Consider the following 16,961-nt stretch of genomic DNA (forward strand, 5'->3'; position numbering starts at 1 on the left):
TTTTTTTTTTTTTGTCTTTTTGAGACAGGGTCTCGCTGTGCAGTTCAGGCTGGCCTTGAGCTCACTTTGTAGCCCAGGCAGGTCTCAAACTCGCAACAATTCTCCTGCCTCAGGTCTCGAACTCGCAACAATCCTCCTGCCTCAGCCTCCTGAGTGCTGGGATTATAGGCATGGGCCACCATCCCAGCGAGAAGGTAAGATATTCTTTCACATGAAAAGTAGAACACCCTACTTAAAACTAGAACAGTGTTTCTCAAATTGTAATTCACAAGCCACCTAGGGGTTGTAAAATCAAATTTTTAGACCACAAACAACTATTTCTTAATAAAATTAAATGGCATAGAATAGAAGATAGAATGTATCACAGTATGTTAGAATAAATGTGAAGTTTTTGCTTTATATGTATATGTACATGTATATATTTGCTTGTGTGCTGATTCCCTAGGTAAAGGTGTTTTGTTTTTTGTTTTGGGAGCGTTTGGTTTTGTTTTGGTGCTGGGGTTTTATCCCAGGGTCTTAGGCCTAGTAAGGATCCTGTGCCATGGAGGTATGGGCCCCACCTTATTTTGTGTTTTATGATGATCAGTAAAACATAGCGTCATGTTCTCATGAACTGCCTTTCTGTTGGGTGACATTCAGCATTCCATCAGCACCAAAATGTGGGAAAGCCACTTCCCTTGATGATAACTACTGTTAAGGTAGGGTCTGTGTCCATGTTACCAAAAGGTCTGTTATAAACAAAGTTATAAAGCTTTTAAAACAATAGAGATTTCCCACAGCCCATTTCTGAAATGGGGATGAATCAGGCTCTTTGTGCTCTTTGTGAGTGTCTTTAGTTGCGCTGTTGTAGCTGCCTTGATGTCCTGAATGGATTCAAAGCATCTTATCTCTCATGATCATTTTGACTGGGGAAGAACTAGAAGTCTCAATGCCAGATCCGGTAAAGAAAGGTGGATGAAAACATAGCATCATGGAGCCGGGATGTAGCTCAGTGGCACAGCGCCTGCCTAGCAAGCATAAGGTCATGAGTTTGATCCCCGGTACCACAAAAAAACAAAACAAAACAAAACATAGCGTCATATTTTCATGAGCTGCCTTTCTGTTGGGTGACATTCAGCATCCCATTCACTTTTATTTTTTATCACACCTCAGGACTTCCAGAAAAACTATCAGAAAGTGGTAAAAATGATGGGACAGTTATGTGTGAAGCAAGAGGAAGTATTTTGTGGAGAATTAATGGCTATGTGTCTTTCACTGTAATAATTTTTTTTAATTTAAACATTCACTATATATTTTGAGCATATCTTATATGCTCAACTTCATTCTATCACTTTAAGTGTGTTTAACCACAAACTAAATGACACTTTTATATCAGTTATTTTCTGGCTTCTGGCTTCTGGCTTATTTTAATCAAGCTAGCAGCTTTTAAAATGAGATTTTTTTTCTCCTCGAAATAATCTAATTATAATTTTAAAATATGTAAAAATTTAGTAACTGTTCTTTCCAAAGTCAGAAGACAAATGCTTTCTTTACTGAGAGAAACACAAAATACCTTCCATTTTCTCTGGGCCATGTATTTCTGCAAGAGTAGTTGGGATTTGAGATGAACTTTGGATTTTGAGGCTTTGGCAGGCAAATCGTTCAGCCATTCATGTTTCAGGCACTGGGTGGCACTCATTCTGCAGCTGTGAAATAAACATCAGTTGAAACTTTTAGTTGGGGTTGCCTTTTCTGGCTACCAGAAACCATTTGATAGGGCAGGAATCCTGAGTCAGTAGAACATTTTTATCATCCTGGCAGATTCATGTCATGTATCAAAAAGGGAACTTGTCCAAAACTGCCCTTTTAAAAAGGCCAGTAAGTAATAAGTCACCAGCAAAATGTTCCTTGACCTCAAAGAGGGAATGTGTTAGAGTGATTAATCAGCACCTCCCAGCGAGGCCTGGGAAACTGAGGCAGTGCAGAAAGGCTGACTATGCCTAGGATTGTTTTGATTTTGTCTTTACTGTTGTTTTGTTAGTTTTTTAAAATAAAAAAGCAAAAGAATGGAGAAAGAAAATGTATTTATACACAATAGAATACCACTCTGCCACAAACAAGAATAAATTTGTGGCATTTGTAGGAAATGTTAAGTGAAACAAATCAGACACACAAGTTTAAATATTGCATGGTTTCTCTTGTATGAGAAACTCAAACGTTAAATAATTTAAAGAGCAAAATAAAAGACAATAGGAAGAAGGGAGATCTTTTGCAAATAGGAAGGGGACCAAGAGATGGAAGGAGGGAGGGGGAAGGAGAAGTAAAAAGAATTAGGACGTGTCTGTCCATGTACCAACTCCTCATGATGAAGGCAGTCATTAGGTACCACAATATGCACTAATTAAAATTAAACATTTCAAACAAAAGAAGCAAAAGAACATGCCACTTGACAGAAGCTCACTTCTCCTTCACAGTATATTCATTTTAATTAGAATTTTTTTCCTCTCACATAACCTCTCACAATCAGAAATAAAATTGTGAAAAGCAGAGAACAATGAGCTATGTCAGAGGTCATGTGCTTGGGCCTTAGTAATGCACACCTTTAATCCCAGAACTCGGGAATGCTGAGGCAAGAGGATCGAAGCCAGTTCGAGGCCAGCCTGGGCTACACAGTGAGTGCAAGGCCAGTGTGAACTATGCAGTGAGACCCTGGCTCAAAAAACCAAAACAAAAACTGTAACTTGGAAGCAGTGTTTCACAATGAATTCTAGAGTTCCCACTGGAAAAAAACTTCACTTGCCCACAGGTGGTCTTTATTTCTGGGTTATTAATAGTTTTGGTTGTTTTCAGTTATTTTATGTGAGCATAAAAAAAAATCAGTGGCTTACTGTATGACATATAGAATTGCTGAAGCCCAAGTAGGCTTTCATCATTAAGAAATGAAGTATTCAGATCTTTATTCTGGGGAATGACATCTGCATGTCTCAACTTCTTTTCAACATTAGCCTATGAAAAGTGATAATTTAGAAATAGGACCATTTACAAACATACTTTCTAAAGCAAATCTGTAGTTCATGCTCCTAGTTGTTGTTGATTTCTTTTTTTTCCTCTCTGCTCTCACTATTATTCCAGAGAAGTAGCAGACTAAGAAATCCTAAAGAAAAAAGGGCTCCAGCTGCAGTGGCCCCACCCGATGCCCAGAGCAGATGGGCCCCTAGTGACAGCGGCAGAGTACCTCTTTTCTCTGACAAGTAGACGGGAAACAAAATCCTTGGCCTCTTCTGACAGTCCTTCAAAGGTGTCAGCATCAAAGTCCCAGCTGCAGTTCACAATGAAATTCATGGTCTCTGCATCTGTGTCCCCTAGAAATGGGGACAAACCACTGAGTCTACAGAGGAGAGAAAGGAGCATCAGCACAGTAAATGGAAGCCACACTTACCAAATGCTTCAACAGAAGAAATTTACAAGGCCTCGGCAGACCTAAGTAGAACCAACAGAGTTCAAGACAAGTGTAGTAGCTCTATTACTTCTCCACGGGATATGTTAATAGTAAGTATTAATAGTAAGCAGGAGGTGGAAGGATGTTCAGAATAAGTCTTCCATCACCTTCACCTGTTTTCCCCCCTATCTCCGAGGTAAAGAAAAATGCGAGCCTGACTCAGTATACCCAGTAATTTAGTACATGTTGATTTAATTTTGAAATAGCCCTCTGTATTTCTCTGCGAGTCTGGATCATTTAGATACTACCCTCACCTCACAGCCTAGCGGGCTGGCCCTGGGGCTACAAACTTCCCTGGGCTGGTACCAGACACACGCAAAGTACAGGAACACAGGCCAGCAGTTGTGCAGTAGGACAAGAAGTAAAACATGATTTGGGTCCCTAAGAAGAGAACCACGGGAAGCCCACAGTTGGAGAGAAGAAAGCAGGGAGCCCTGGGTCAGCAGTGACCAGGTTGGGGACACAATAGTGTCCTGTCCCCTGGCAGCATCCCCTTGGTGCAGTCCACCCCCACTTGCACCAAAGCATCTTCATTTCTTTGCTGAAGGGCTTTTTCTCCAGTTCAAGCTTGCTTTACACGCCCAGAAGTATCAGGAAGTTAATTCAATCCCGGACACCTGAGCCCAGCCCACAAACAATAACTAATGAGGGTTTGTATATAAATTAAATAACTGGGTGAGTGTTCCACAGTGGAGAGAAGTTTCCCAGCGGGAATAAACTCCAGGTTTTCACAGGTGGGTTTTACTTCTGGTCATTAGTACCTTTAGTTATTTTTAGTTCTTATTTTATGTGTATCAAAAAAACTTGACAGCTCAGCCCATGATTTTCATACTGCTGAAGCCTAAGGCATTCAGACCTTTACTTTGGGGAATGACATCTGCGTATCTCAATTTTTACCCAACATCAGCCTACGAGAAGTGATAAATTACAAACAGGATCAATTTAAAGGAAGAAACTGGCTCATAATAGACCTTCACTGCTTTTTCTTCCCCATCTCTCTGCCCTACTCTACTGATGTTTCCTAGGATACTTCCCAAATAAACTTCAAATTTTTGCTGCTTGTCAGAGTAGGCGAAGTAAAACAGATGGCCCCAGCCCCACGTCAGAGCCAGGCCTCTGGAGCACTCACAGCATATAGGTGATGACTCCCACGCTCCACATGTCAGTGGGGAAAGAGACAAACTCATAGTTGACAACTTCCGGGGCCAAGAATTCAGGAGTACCAAAGTTCACCTTCAGCTTTTCCCGAGGCTTGTACCTGGAGAGGAGTGCGGAGAAACAGGTAGGAGGCTGGGGGGAGTTGAGGGGAAGGGACTGATTCCCATGGGAGGAGGCATTCTTGAAACCTTACCCTCAGGCACATTGCCTTGGCCTCAAATTCAAACTAAGTATATATTTTACTGGGGAAATAATCGCACCGCCCCCTCAACCTTCATGCTTTTCTAAGTTATCAGCAGAATCGGAAAACCACAGTCCTCTTCCAGATATTTACAGTCTAAAGTGGAAAGAAAGAATACCCTTAGATCTTATTCAACTGTACCCATGTGGGCAGGTACAAACAAACAAGGTGGGAGACGTTAGGCGGAGACAGCTATTGGTGTACTCCATGTGGTTGGAGGATAACATTAAAATTAGAAAAAGAGGAAAAGATGCGTATCACCATGATAACTAGGGAGTGCAAATCAAAACCATGATATGATACTGCTTCCTACCCACCAGGATGGCTCGCATATTTAAATCAGTGGAACTAGCACGTAGGGAAACTGGAAAAAGTGTCAGTTTTGCAAGATGAAATGTTCTGGAGATTACTCAACAAGGCAGTAGACTACAGCTGTGCTCCTGAACTGCACAGGTAAGTATTAAGATGGTAATTTTTTAATTCATTAATTTATCCTAAATGACAAGTTATGAATATCTACAGTTTACAACATGATGTTTTATTATATGTATACATTTTGAACTGCCTAAATTAAATGAATTAACATATGGATTATTTCACTTATATGTGACAAGAACACTTCAAATCTATTCTCTTAATGGTTTTTAAGTAGACAATATATTGTTATTAACATCATGTTGTACAGTGGGTCTCTTGAACTTATTTTTTTTTACCTAACTAAAAATTTGTACCCTTTAGCCAGCATCTCCCCAGTGACACTGGCTCTGCCCCGGGTGACCACCATTCTGTATACTCCTGTGAGTTCTAGATTCCACACATCAGTGAGATCATGCTTTATTTGTCTTTCTGTGCCTGCTGTTTTTGCTTAACACAATGTCCTTCCAATGTATACATCCTGTCTCAAATGACAGGACTTCTTTTTTTAAGGCTGAACAATATTCTACTGGGTATATATGCTGTACCACATTTCTTTATCCACTGCTCCATTGATAGACACTGGGTGGTAAATTTTATATTGTATTGTTTTTTTAAAACCACAATTCCAAAAAGAAAGAATCAGAGCCAGGTGTGGTACGCCTTTAATCCCAGCACTCTGGAGGCTGAGGCAAGAGGATCACCACAAGTTCAAGGTCAGCCCCAGCTACGTAGTATTTCAAGGCCAGCCTGAGCTACAAAGTGAGACACTGTCTCAAAAAAAATCAGAAAGGTTATGGACATCAAGTGCAAGCAAGGGCTAGAAAGGGAGTTGATGGCTGAGATAGAAAATGGTGGCAAAAAACTTTTTAGAATCACTATTAAAGGAGAAGCAAGTCTCTAGTGCAAATCCGGAGGGTACTTCCTGTCTTCCAGGCACCATGCTAGAAGATTTACATGCCAGTATTACCTCTTTTCATCCTCACAATAGCCCTTTGAAATTGCTAAGATTATTGGCCCCATATTATAGATGAGGCAATTAAGAATAAAAATAATAAAAATGACTCAAATAATTTATTCTGCCAAAGTGCCCTGCTTCCTTCAAACCGGTTTTTAAAGAGCAGTCCCCTCTCCCAAATTTGTTGGGAGCCAGGCAAACACAGACCGGAAGTCAACAAGGCCCACATCTGTCCAGGAGAAGGGCAACAAGGGGCTGGTGGGAAGCCAGGGAACTGGCAGGCAGCGGAACCCTCCTCTGGCAGCCTGCTCCTCCCTTGCACTGGAAATGGACCCAGACTTAGGCCTCAGGAGCCAAACCCAGAGAAACAGCCTTCCCTACTCTCCTAACCCCTGCAAGCCACTTCCCCCGGCCACACAGGAAACCTCACAGGAGTATGAGTGCCCCCTCACCCTGCCAAAGGATCTGATGAGATGGATTTGTGTTCTGATTGCAATCTGAGCCCCAGCCTGGGAGTTTGGAGACTCCCAACATGATAGAGAACCAGCTTAAGATGTTTCCACTCCCCTTATGACCCGTGGCCGAGGACATCTTACTACTTAGATCACCCATGGGGTCACTGCCCAGCCTGGGTGGTCCTGGTCTCCCTTACTGCAAGTTACAGCCTAAAGATTCACATGACTCTCACTCACAGACCATGCCACCACCACAGTTTCAACACCTTCTCCTGGCCCCAGCCAGAAATAAAAACTTCCTTTTCTATAGTTTGCAGTAAGAGGGAAATTGGCACTTTCCCTCTCTTCATACATACTTCACTCTTCTGCAGTGCAGAATATGCTTTCTCAACCTGAATGACCCCTGACAGAGCCTTCCTTGTGGAAGGATACACTTCCCAAGAAGCAGGCCAGTTTTCAAAAACCAATTTAGCAAAAGTCAGCTTGTCAAATGATCATTTGGTTGACTGGCCCATCCCAGACAACTGAGGATGTTTTTGATGTTTTCTGCCTGTCTTCTAGTCAGAAGTCGTGGCTCTGCCAACCCAGACCCATCAAGTGCAGTTTCCTGCCCAGCAGTGAGTGTGCCCAGCATATTCACAAAGGTGGCTTCTCTTAGAGGTTGTTCCCTGTATGTGTCTTCCTGGACTTGCCTTCCGCCTCTCCTACTGCTGGCAGAGTTATCCTCACTGATGGCCTTGACCAGGTTAAAGACCCTGGCAGTTTGGGGTGGACTGGCCACTCCCAGGCAAGCTTCTGGCTAACTCATTTCTTGGTAAGTTGACTTCCAGTCCCTTTCACCTCCCTGCCAGGTAGGTAAGACCCAGTGGCCTAAAAGACACCACTCAAGCATTTAGGCCTCGCATTCAGGACTCCTCACTAGTGCACTCACCTGCAGTATCTTCCCTAGACTGGTGGCTCATACAGGGCGTATGTCTCACTCTCGGCCCCACAGCCCGCACTGTCTCCCTGCCTCCTTCCAGCACACTCTGCTCATCCGACTTGCACTGTGTGCATCTCCTCCCAACTCTGCATTCTGTGGTATTACACGAAAATGAGCAAAAGTTGGCTTTCAAGCTGGTGATAAAACATTTGCCTGCAAGTAACTGCCTGTAAATAATAAATCCTGCCTGCCTCTTCTCGCTGTTTAGGGAGGCCTTCCTCAACTCCAGGAGCTTCTTTGCTACCAGGAATCAAACTTACGACCTTGTGCTTGCCAGGTAGGCACTGTTCCACTGAGCTATATCCCCAGCCCTTCCAGGAGCTTCTTGTGGTTGCTTTCTGCTCTGAATTCATGTGGCAACTGGTCATCTGACATTTGAACGTACTGCATACACTTGTGTGCATTCTCAGTGAAGACAGTATTGCCCCTCAGTGAATGAGAAATGGTTCTTTTTTTCTTTTCTTTTTTTTTTTTTGTCTTTTTGAGACAGGGTCTCGCTATGCAGTTCAGGCTGGCCTTGAGCTCACTTTGTAGCCCAGGCTGGTCTCAAACTCGCAACGATCCTCCTGCCTCAGCCTCCCGAGTGCTGGGATTACAGGTGCGCACCACCACACATGGCAAGAAATGGTTCTTGAGGGTCAAAAAATTATGAAAAAAAAAAAGCTATTATATGAAACTGTGGCTCCCCAAAGGGCCATAGTTACATATGCAGATATATGGTTACTTTGAGCCAATACATTTCCTGGTGCAGGGAAGCCGGGTGATTAGGGAAAAAATATAAATGGCCCATTGGGGAGCAGGTAGCAATATGTTCTAGCATTTAAGACATGCAAGTGTGTAAGATAATTCCAAATTTGGAAACATTATGATATGGTCTAAATAGATGGGAAATGATTAAATTTTTAAAATTTATTACTGTAAAAGACACATGATCATTAATCCCTCTCAAAATACTCACCTTGCTTCAAACTTTCTTATCCTACCATTCTTGCCACTTTCTGGAGCAGTTCTGGAAGCCCTCTTTTGTGTTTTTACCAGGAGTGATAAAATTATGAATCATGCTGCCAAATGCCATTCCGCAGAAATGCAGGCTCATAAAACATTTGTGTGTCCTCATCCACCTTATTCACTAGGTCTGACACCATGTGACTTCTGGTTCTTCCCCAAAGTCAAAATGACCATGGAAGGTAAATGTTTTGAATCGATTCAGGGCACGAGGTAGCCACAACAGTGTAAAAAATACAGTCATGGAAAGGAGCTTCCGGAACTGCTTCAGATAGTGGCAAGAATGATGAGATAATTTTGTTCAAAGCAAGGGGGAGTACTTTAAGCATGATTGATGGTAATGTATCTTGTACTGTAATCATTTTTGAAAAGTTTTAAATATTCATTATTTTTCAATTATACTTAATTTTGGGAACAATATGCAGGTTTTTTATATTATGGGTTGAAGGTGATGTTTTTTTTTTAAGTATTGTACCAGGGATCAATGTAGCTACCACTGAGCTACATCTTCAGCACTCTTTGTAATTTTTAAAATTTTGAGATAGGGTCTTGCTAAATTGCCCAGGTGAGACTCAAACTTGCAATCAGCCCTCCTGTCTCAGCTTCCCAAAATGCTGGAATTATAGCCATGCACCACCATCCTGGACTTGAATGTGACTTTTAGGTGTTTAGGTTAGGGGGATTTTATAATGTTTATGCACAATGGAGACCCTGAAGGTGAAGTGGGATGCTAGAACTTCCTTCTGCTGTTACCCAAAAGCACATGGGGCACTAAAAATGCACCTCTCACCCCTAGAAATAGGTCAGAGTTGCCACTTTCACCAGGGAAGAGTGACTTTGAAGTTTTCCTCTGTGGTGTTGGCTGCTGCCTGGGAACAAGCTCAGGAAACTAGAGCTGAGCCCCATGAGCAGTTTGGCCCCTATGGGTCCAGGCTCTGCTTCCTTCTACTTGTAGATGGAGTGGAGGAGACCTGACCCCTCATAAAGCAACCAGGACAACTATTTTGTGGGAAAAACTCATCAAGATGACAGAGAATCCAGACATGGTGGCATGTGCCTGTAATCCCAGCACTTGGGAGGCTAAGGTGAGAGGACTGTCCCGAGTTTGAGGTTAGCCTGTGTCTCAAAAGACCAAAATCAAACAAATGAACAAACAAATAAAAAGAGAGAGAAATTTGAGAAAGAATTGAAAATCCAGCAGCTGTAGTACTAAGGCCAACCCAGAAAATATGTAATTCCTAGAGAAAAATTGTTCTTGGAGGAAACACTTCGGGAGAAAGCCTGTAGGACAAGCATACTACTGCCATACATACTTAAGAACAGGGGATGCCTGGGGGGTGGGGATGGGGAGGCCTCCTAAACACCAAGGGTCTGCTACAGCCCCTGGTAAGACTCCAACATAACTGTCATGAGCAAAGGGCCTGCGAGGCCGTGTTTACCATACTTATGACTGGATAGGATTGTATAGAATAGTCTACAAGGCTTCAAACATTTTAAGGAACTTTAAGATATTTTTTAAAATTATATGCAGTGTTCACTTTAAGGCACTGAGAATTGAGAACCACACCACACTCACAGGACGGATTGGCAATGCCCACATGCAATTTCATTTGGCCCTCAGCAGTCACCCTGTGCCACCACGTACCAATAACCCGGCTTGAGTGGTTCCAGGACCACTCGGCCAGTGGATGGCACTTCCCTACTCTGTCACACATGTGTTTTCATATTGAGCCTCATCATTTCCGGAGTATCACATACGCCAGCATAGCTGGGCCCAGATGCCTGCACATCCATAGAAGTGAGTTGCTAGCACCCACTCAGCCTCCCCCTTTAGCAATTGTGCTCTCTTCTCAGATAGGAAGTTTGAAGCACAGTTAATCCCACAGCAGTAGGAACAAGGCCAGCCTGCAAGCCAACGATCACTGGCCTCTGAGTGACAGCACTTCCCTGCTTCCATCCCAAACTCAAGTTCTGTAACCATGCCCCAGAGAACTACAAGAACTTTTGTTGATGTATCAAAATAAAATCCCCTTACCTTCTGGCCAGCCCGAAGTCAATGATTTTAATTTGGTGTCCTGTCTGACTGACACACAGTATGTTCTCTGGCTGGAAAAGAAGAAGTCTGCTTATCCCAGTGAGCAGCCTAGGAGGTTCGCAGCAGCCGCGTATCTAGGTACGCTATACCTACAGACCTCAGTTTCCTGCCTCAGGGGCCAGCACGTGGCTCAGGGCCGCCGTTGGGGCTTAGACAGATAATTACAATAAATACAGTAGGCTGTGAGACTATAGGCTCACCGTGGCCAGTGGGTGTCACAGGACTGCCACTGCTCAGCCCAGCCTGGTCAGCATGCAGGAGTACGGGCACAAGAGCCATTTCTCAGTCCTTCAGGGGATCCAGAAATGCAGTTTTTTGTGTGTGAAAACTCATACTTTTAACCTCGCCTATATCACTATGGAAGCCAAATCAAAAACCTCTGTGGTGCACTTTCGGCTTGGGGCAACACATGAGGTTTGTCAGGGAAGCTTTAAAAGTCCTCACGCCCAGACCTCAGCCCTGATCCACGACATGAGAATCACACCAGGGAAGCTACAGCATCACTGGTCTGGTGTGGAAGTAGAGCTGCTAAATGACAGCCTGCAGTATGCAGTGACAGCTGTGACGGTGGGGTGGTGGTGGCTGGTAGCCGTGACATGGTTCTTCTTTTGGGTCTTTCAGATCAACTCTGAGGCTCCAAGAGAGCCTGAAACGATACTTGCTGCTTGTGCATGATTCTGTGGGGTAGGATGGGGTGCGGAGATGGAAGGTTTATGACAGACTAATCCCAGAGACCTAGAATCTAGGGCCTGAGGTCCAGGGGTCTATTCCTGGTCCTGTAGCCCTAGATGAGGTCTTTTCCATTCTCGAACCTCAGTATCTCTAGCTTTAAAATGGGAACAATAACCACTTCCTACCTGTCTGTCTGGAAGGGTGGGAGGATCGCATGATGTAATGTGTATGACAAACTTTACAACCAACAAATGTCAGGTACTAATCTTCCAATGTAAGATTTGCTTGTTTATGCAATAGTGGGGTTATGCAAATTCCTCAGGTACTGAAGAGTGATGTTTAAAAATCTATGGGTTTTGTTTTTTTTTTTTTGAGACAGGGTCTTGCTATGAGTTTCAGGCTGGCCTCAAACTCACAGGGATCCTCCTGCCTCAGCCTTCTGAGTGCTAGGGCTGGGATTGCAGGTGTGCACTACCATGCTGAGTAAAAAAAATCTCTTCTTTATAACAACACTGTCCAACATGGATATATAAAGGGAGCCATATATATAAAATGTCAAAGTTTTAGCAGTCATATTAAGAAAGTAAAAAGAAACATAAACATTTTTATAACATTATTGAAATATACTATAAATTTCACCATTTTAAAGTATACAATTTAGTGGCCTTTTTTTTCGTCTTTTTCAAGCAATGTCTTACTATGCAGTTCACGCTGGTCTTGAACTTACTTTGTAGCCCAGGCTGGTCTCAAACTCACAACAACCCTCCTGCCTCAGCCTCCAAAGTGCTGGGATTACAGGCGTGTGCCACCACCCCCAGCATGACTTTTTAGTATATTCACAGAGTTGTGCAGTGATCACCACTAATTTTAGAAATATTTTCATCACTTAAGAAAAAAAAAATGAGACAGGAGGATCACCATATGTCCAAAGCCAGCTTAGGCTACATAGTGAGTTCAAGGCCAACCTGATAGTAAGACCCTATCTCAAAAACCAAAAATAAACAAAAAAACCAGCTAGCAGGAGTGATACATGCCTATAATCCCTGCACTCAGGAGGCTAAGGCAGGAGGATTGCCATGAATCTGAGGCCAGTTTGGGCTGTATATGAATTCAGAACCAGCCTAAACACCACAGTAAGACCCCTTTTTTAAAAAAAAGAAACATGAAAATCCCACACCTATCATCATTCACTGTCCATTTTTCCTCCAATCTCTGGCAACTGATAATGTAAGATTTGCTTATACTGAGAACTTTATATAAATGAAATCATAAAATATGCAGCCTTTTTGTGTCCAGCATCTTTTATTTGGCATAATGTTCTAAAGTTTCATCCACATAATATTTACAAGCATTTCATTCTTTTTCATGGCTAAATAACATTCCATTATATGGGTATACCATATTTTATTTATCCATTCATCAGTTAATGAACATCCATGTTGTTTCTACTTTTTAGCTGTTATGAATCACACTGCTAAGGACATTTGTGTATAAGTTTTCATGTTTATGTTTCAATTCTTTCAAGCATATTCTTAGGAATGAAATTGCAGGATCATATGGTAATCCTATTTTTACTACTTTTAGGAATTGTCAAACTGGTTTTAAAGTGGATGTACAATTTTATAATCTTGTCTCTTTTTGGCAGGGGTGTCTTTTTGAAACAGGGTCTCACTATGCAGTTCAGGCTGGCCTTGAGCTCACTTTGTATCCCAGGCTGGCCTTGAACTCACAACAATCCTCCTGCCTCAGCCTCCCAAGTGCTGGGATGACAGGCATATGCCACCATGCCCAGCCCTAATCTTGTCAATAATGTGTGAGAGTTCAAATTTTTCCACATCCTAGCTAACACTTATGTTTGTCATTTTTATTTTTATTTTATTTAGTCTAGGGGTTATGAAATGGTATCTCATTATTGTTTGATTTACGTTCCACTAATGACTAATAATGTTGATAATCTTTTCATGTCCTTATTGGCCTTTGTGTGTCTTCACTGGATATATATTTATTCAAATCCTACCACCACTTCTTTCTCTCTCTCTCTCTCTCTCTCTCTCTTTTTTTTTTCCACTGCTGGGAATCACCCAGGCCTCACACATGCTATGCAAATGCTCTATCACTGAGCTACATCCCTGGCCCATTTTACCACTTTTAGTTGACTTTTTTTTCTATTATTGAGTTGTAAGAGTTTTTAAAAATATATTCTAGATATAAATCTATTTGGTAGATGATTTGGAAATACCTTCTCCTATTCTGTGAGCTATGGTTTCACATTTTCTTTTGGTACTGGGAACTGAACCCAGGGCCTTTCCATTGAGCTGTACCTACAGTCTCTTTTTACTTTTTTATTTTGAGACAGGGTCTTAATAAGTTGCTAAACTGCCCAGGCTGGGCTCAAACTTCACCAAAATTTAGCTAAATTGCCCCAACCATGATCCTAACTCAGCCTCCCAGAGTGCCAGGATTATAGGTGTGTACCACCACACCCAGCTCCCCAGGCTTTGTCTTTTGAAGCCACTACTTCATTCTTTTTTTTTTTTTTTTTTTTTTTTGGTTTTTCTCTGGTACCGGGAACCGAACTCATGACCTTGCACTTGCCAGGCAGGCGCTTTTGCCACTGAGCTAAATCCCCAGCCCTCACTACTTCATTCTTAAAGAGCATCTCAATGCAGACCCTAAATTTTCCTCAGAGTTATTTGATCTGTGCTTAGATTTCAAAAAATTTATAGTTGAGAGGTAAATATGCATTGCCCCAAACATACTAAAATATTTTCAAAAATTGGATCAAGTGTCAGTTTTTACATACAAATCAATTAAAATTAATAAAATTGAAAATTCCTCAGTCACATTAGCTACATCCCAAGTGCATGATTACGACTTGTGGCTGGTGGCTGCTGAATTGGACAGCACGGTTCCTGAGCGCTTCCTCTGTATTCTAACCCACAGGAAATTGTAGCAGCATTATTCTCCCCACTTTGCAATTGATGAGCTCAAAGAACATTCCCAAAGTTCACAACCAGACAACAGCTAACCAAGACCATTCTTGCTCTGGGCTGGGAAATGGGCCTCAGCAAACATTGCAAGGTCACAGAAATTACCCCAAGTCTCGTCCTAGACTCACAAGTATAGAGCATATTCCTGAGCTTTCCCTAGTGCCTTCCCTGTAAGGGCTTGTCCAGGAGGCTTGGAATTAGCTCCAGTGAGCAGAATACTGAGGCCAAGTCCCCATCCCATCCACCATTCTTCCGATGCCCCAACCTTACAGTCTGACGCTAATCAGAAAAGATCGTCAGAAGGAGCAATGTGCCGCACCACTGGTGCAGCATCCACTTCCTACCCACTTGAAGGAACCACGGAAATGCATCCCAGCCCGAGACAGGCTGTGCAGAAATGTTCTGTTCGCTCCACGGACTAGAGAAATCACATAAAAGGACCAGCATATATCAAGTGTTTATTACCAGCCAGGAATTATGCACAGGGCTCTATGTATAAGACATGCGTAGGAACTTTTGGGAGACAAAAGGAAATGCAATGCTTTCATTTAACAGAGTATCACTTTCCCCTTCAAAAGAATGAGGAAAGATGTCTACAGTACACTGTTAGCTGAAAGAAGCAAAATTAAAAACAAGATGCATCATCTGATACCCAGTGTGTGCTTGTGTGTGATACTAGGCTAGCAGCTCACAGAGAGGTCTTCTCTTCATGGAGATAGGGTGGGAAAACCTCTCACTCACAGAGAGAACCTCTCTCATGCAGACAGGGTAGGAAAACTTCCCACTGTGTATTTTATATACTTTGATATTGCCTAGACCTGTCACCACAAGCATGTGTTCCTTTTGAAGTTTTAAAAAACTAATCTTAAACATATTTTTTAAGGAAAAAAAGGTCACTGTATCCTTTAATCCTCACTGTATCCTTTAACCCTTGAATTTTCATATATGAAAATTCAATTTTCTACAAGTTATAGATAGAGGAACCAAGGCTCAGAGAGGCAGCACAACTGGGAGCCCTAGCCTCCAGAACTATGAGGTGGCAGAGACAAGACGGAGGCCAGTGTTGCTGACAGAGGTCTCAGCCATGAGGGGCACAAGAGGTTCGGGAACTGGGGAGCCCACATTCCATATGCCAAAGGCAGAACCCACCTTGAGGTCTAGGTGCAGGACGTAGTGTTGGTGGAGGTAATGTACTCCCTCACAAATCTGCCTGGTAAACAAGACTACGTCCAATTCGGTCAGGTGGTACTTTTCATCCGTGATCCGGTCAAAGAGTTCACCCCCATCCACACTGCCAGAGGAAAGGAGAAGCAAGCATCAGAATGAGCACATGTCCACTGTTTTCACCACGAAGATGGTCTACGTGAAGTCAAGGTTGGGTACACCAGAAATCACAGGGCTGCTACCATCACCGTCTGGGGTTGTGTCAGAACCTTTGCTCAGGCCATTCCAGCAAAGAGTCTAGGGGGTAAAAAGGACATGAGGGGCCAAGGGAAGACAGGATTGTCTCACTCTGGATAATCTAGGCCAAGGCTGCAAATTTATTTGCCAATGGAGGCAAAGAATACTTATAGGATAGGAAACCAAAGTTGAAAAATTAGATTAGATGTGAGACAAAAGTTTTCTGAAAACACACCATCCTTAATCTATCTTGTGCTTTTCCACTTTTGACAGATACACAACATGACAAATGTTTCCTTGCCAGAAGAAAAAAGCAATACAAATACAAATATAAGTGGCCTCTGGACCCATGGCCTCAGAGCCAGGCAATGGGCCCAGAGGGCATAGTAGGGATTGTAGTTATGGGAGACCAGTGGCCCTGTCCACAGAAGGCAGCCACTGGAAACTGCAGCACTACGTATGGCTAGAAATACCAATGCAACATTACTGTCCAACTGTCCAGTTTTGATTGAGTAACTCTTCCAATTTCTAAATGTTAACAACTAAAATCCTGTAATTACTAAAATTTTCTAAATTTAACTTCTTATTTTAAATTCAGTTTCTAGTTCAGTTAACTTGTTAAAAATTACTAAAGTTTTTTAAAGCTAAACTGACATAACATCTGCAGGTCAAAGCAAGCTCAGTGGCCACTAGTCTGTGTGACTAAATAGCTTTGTCCTCCATGCTCTGTACTGGAATCCAAGCAGCCGGGCCTAGAAAGTGGGGTTGGCATGGCACAGTACTGGGTCTCCCAGTGAGAGGAAAGACAGCTCTTCCTGCAGTGAAGGCCCTGCCCAAGGAAAAACCACTGCCCCACTCTAAGACACTCACTACTCCATGACAAGGATAAAGCTGTTCTTGCTCTCAAAGGCATCATAGAGCTGGATCAGGTTCACATGGCTAAGCTGGTTCATGATGTTGATCTCATTTTTCACGTCCTCCTTGTGGAAAGAAGAGAGGGGGATTCCAAGCAAACAGGTAAAAAAGAGGAGCCAGCTGGACCTCCCAAGACAGGTGGACTGACAGGCACACACCCCCCATCCTTGTGGCCCCACTGTCACGCCAGGTCTCCT

At 42.7% G+C, this 16,961-nt stretch overlaps 1 protein-coding gene across 2 annotated transcripts in view; it reads right to left on the reverse strand.

The window, feature by feature from the left end:
* The window catches only part of Mylk3 (myosin light chain kinase 3), a 33,172-nt gene that overhangs the window by 1,192 nt on the left and 15,019 nt on the right, over positions 1-16,961 (reverse strand). Inside the window, exons 7-13 of one of the 2 annotated variants that reach the window (XM_013518649.1) lie at positions 16,720-16,829; positions 15,598-15,739; positions 10,727-10,797; positions 4,608-4,736; positions 3,215-3,367; positions 1,553-1,685; positions 110-1,007 (exon numbers count right to left, since the gene is read on the reverse strand). In XM_013518649.1, the coding sequence (XP_013374103.1) occupies positions 969-1,007; positions 1,553-1,685; positions 3,215-3,367; positions 4,608-4,736; positions 10,727-10,797; positions 15,598-15,739; positions 16,720-16,829 (777 nt within the window). In that variant the 3' untranslated portion in view covers positions 110-968. Of the gene's footprint in view, positions 1-109; positions 1,008-1,552; positions 1,686-3,214; positions 3,368-4,607; positions 4,737-10,726; positions 10,798-15,597; positions 15,740-16,719; positions 16,830-16,961 lie in introns of those variants that run through there. The other variant, XM_005392981.2, reaches the window with a different exon arrangement.

The sequence above is a fragment of the Chinchilla lanigera genome, unplaced genomic scaffold, assembly GCF_000276665.1.
Source record: "Chinchilla lanigera isolate Chin_1 unplaced genomic scaffold, ChiLan1.0 scaffold00047, whole genome shotgun sequence".
Taxonomy (NCBI): domain Eukaryota; kingdom Metazoa; phylum Chordata; class Mammalia; order Rodentia; family Chinchillidae; genus Chinchilla; species Chinchilla lanigera.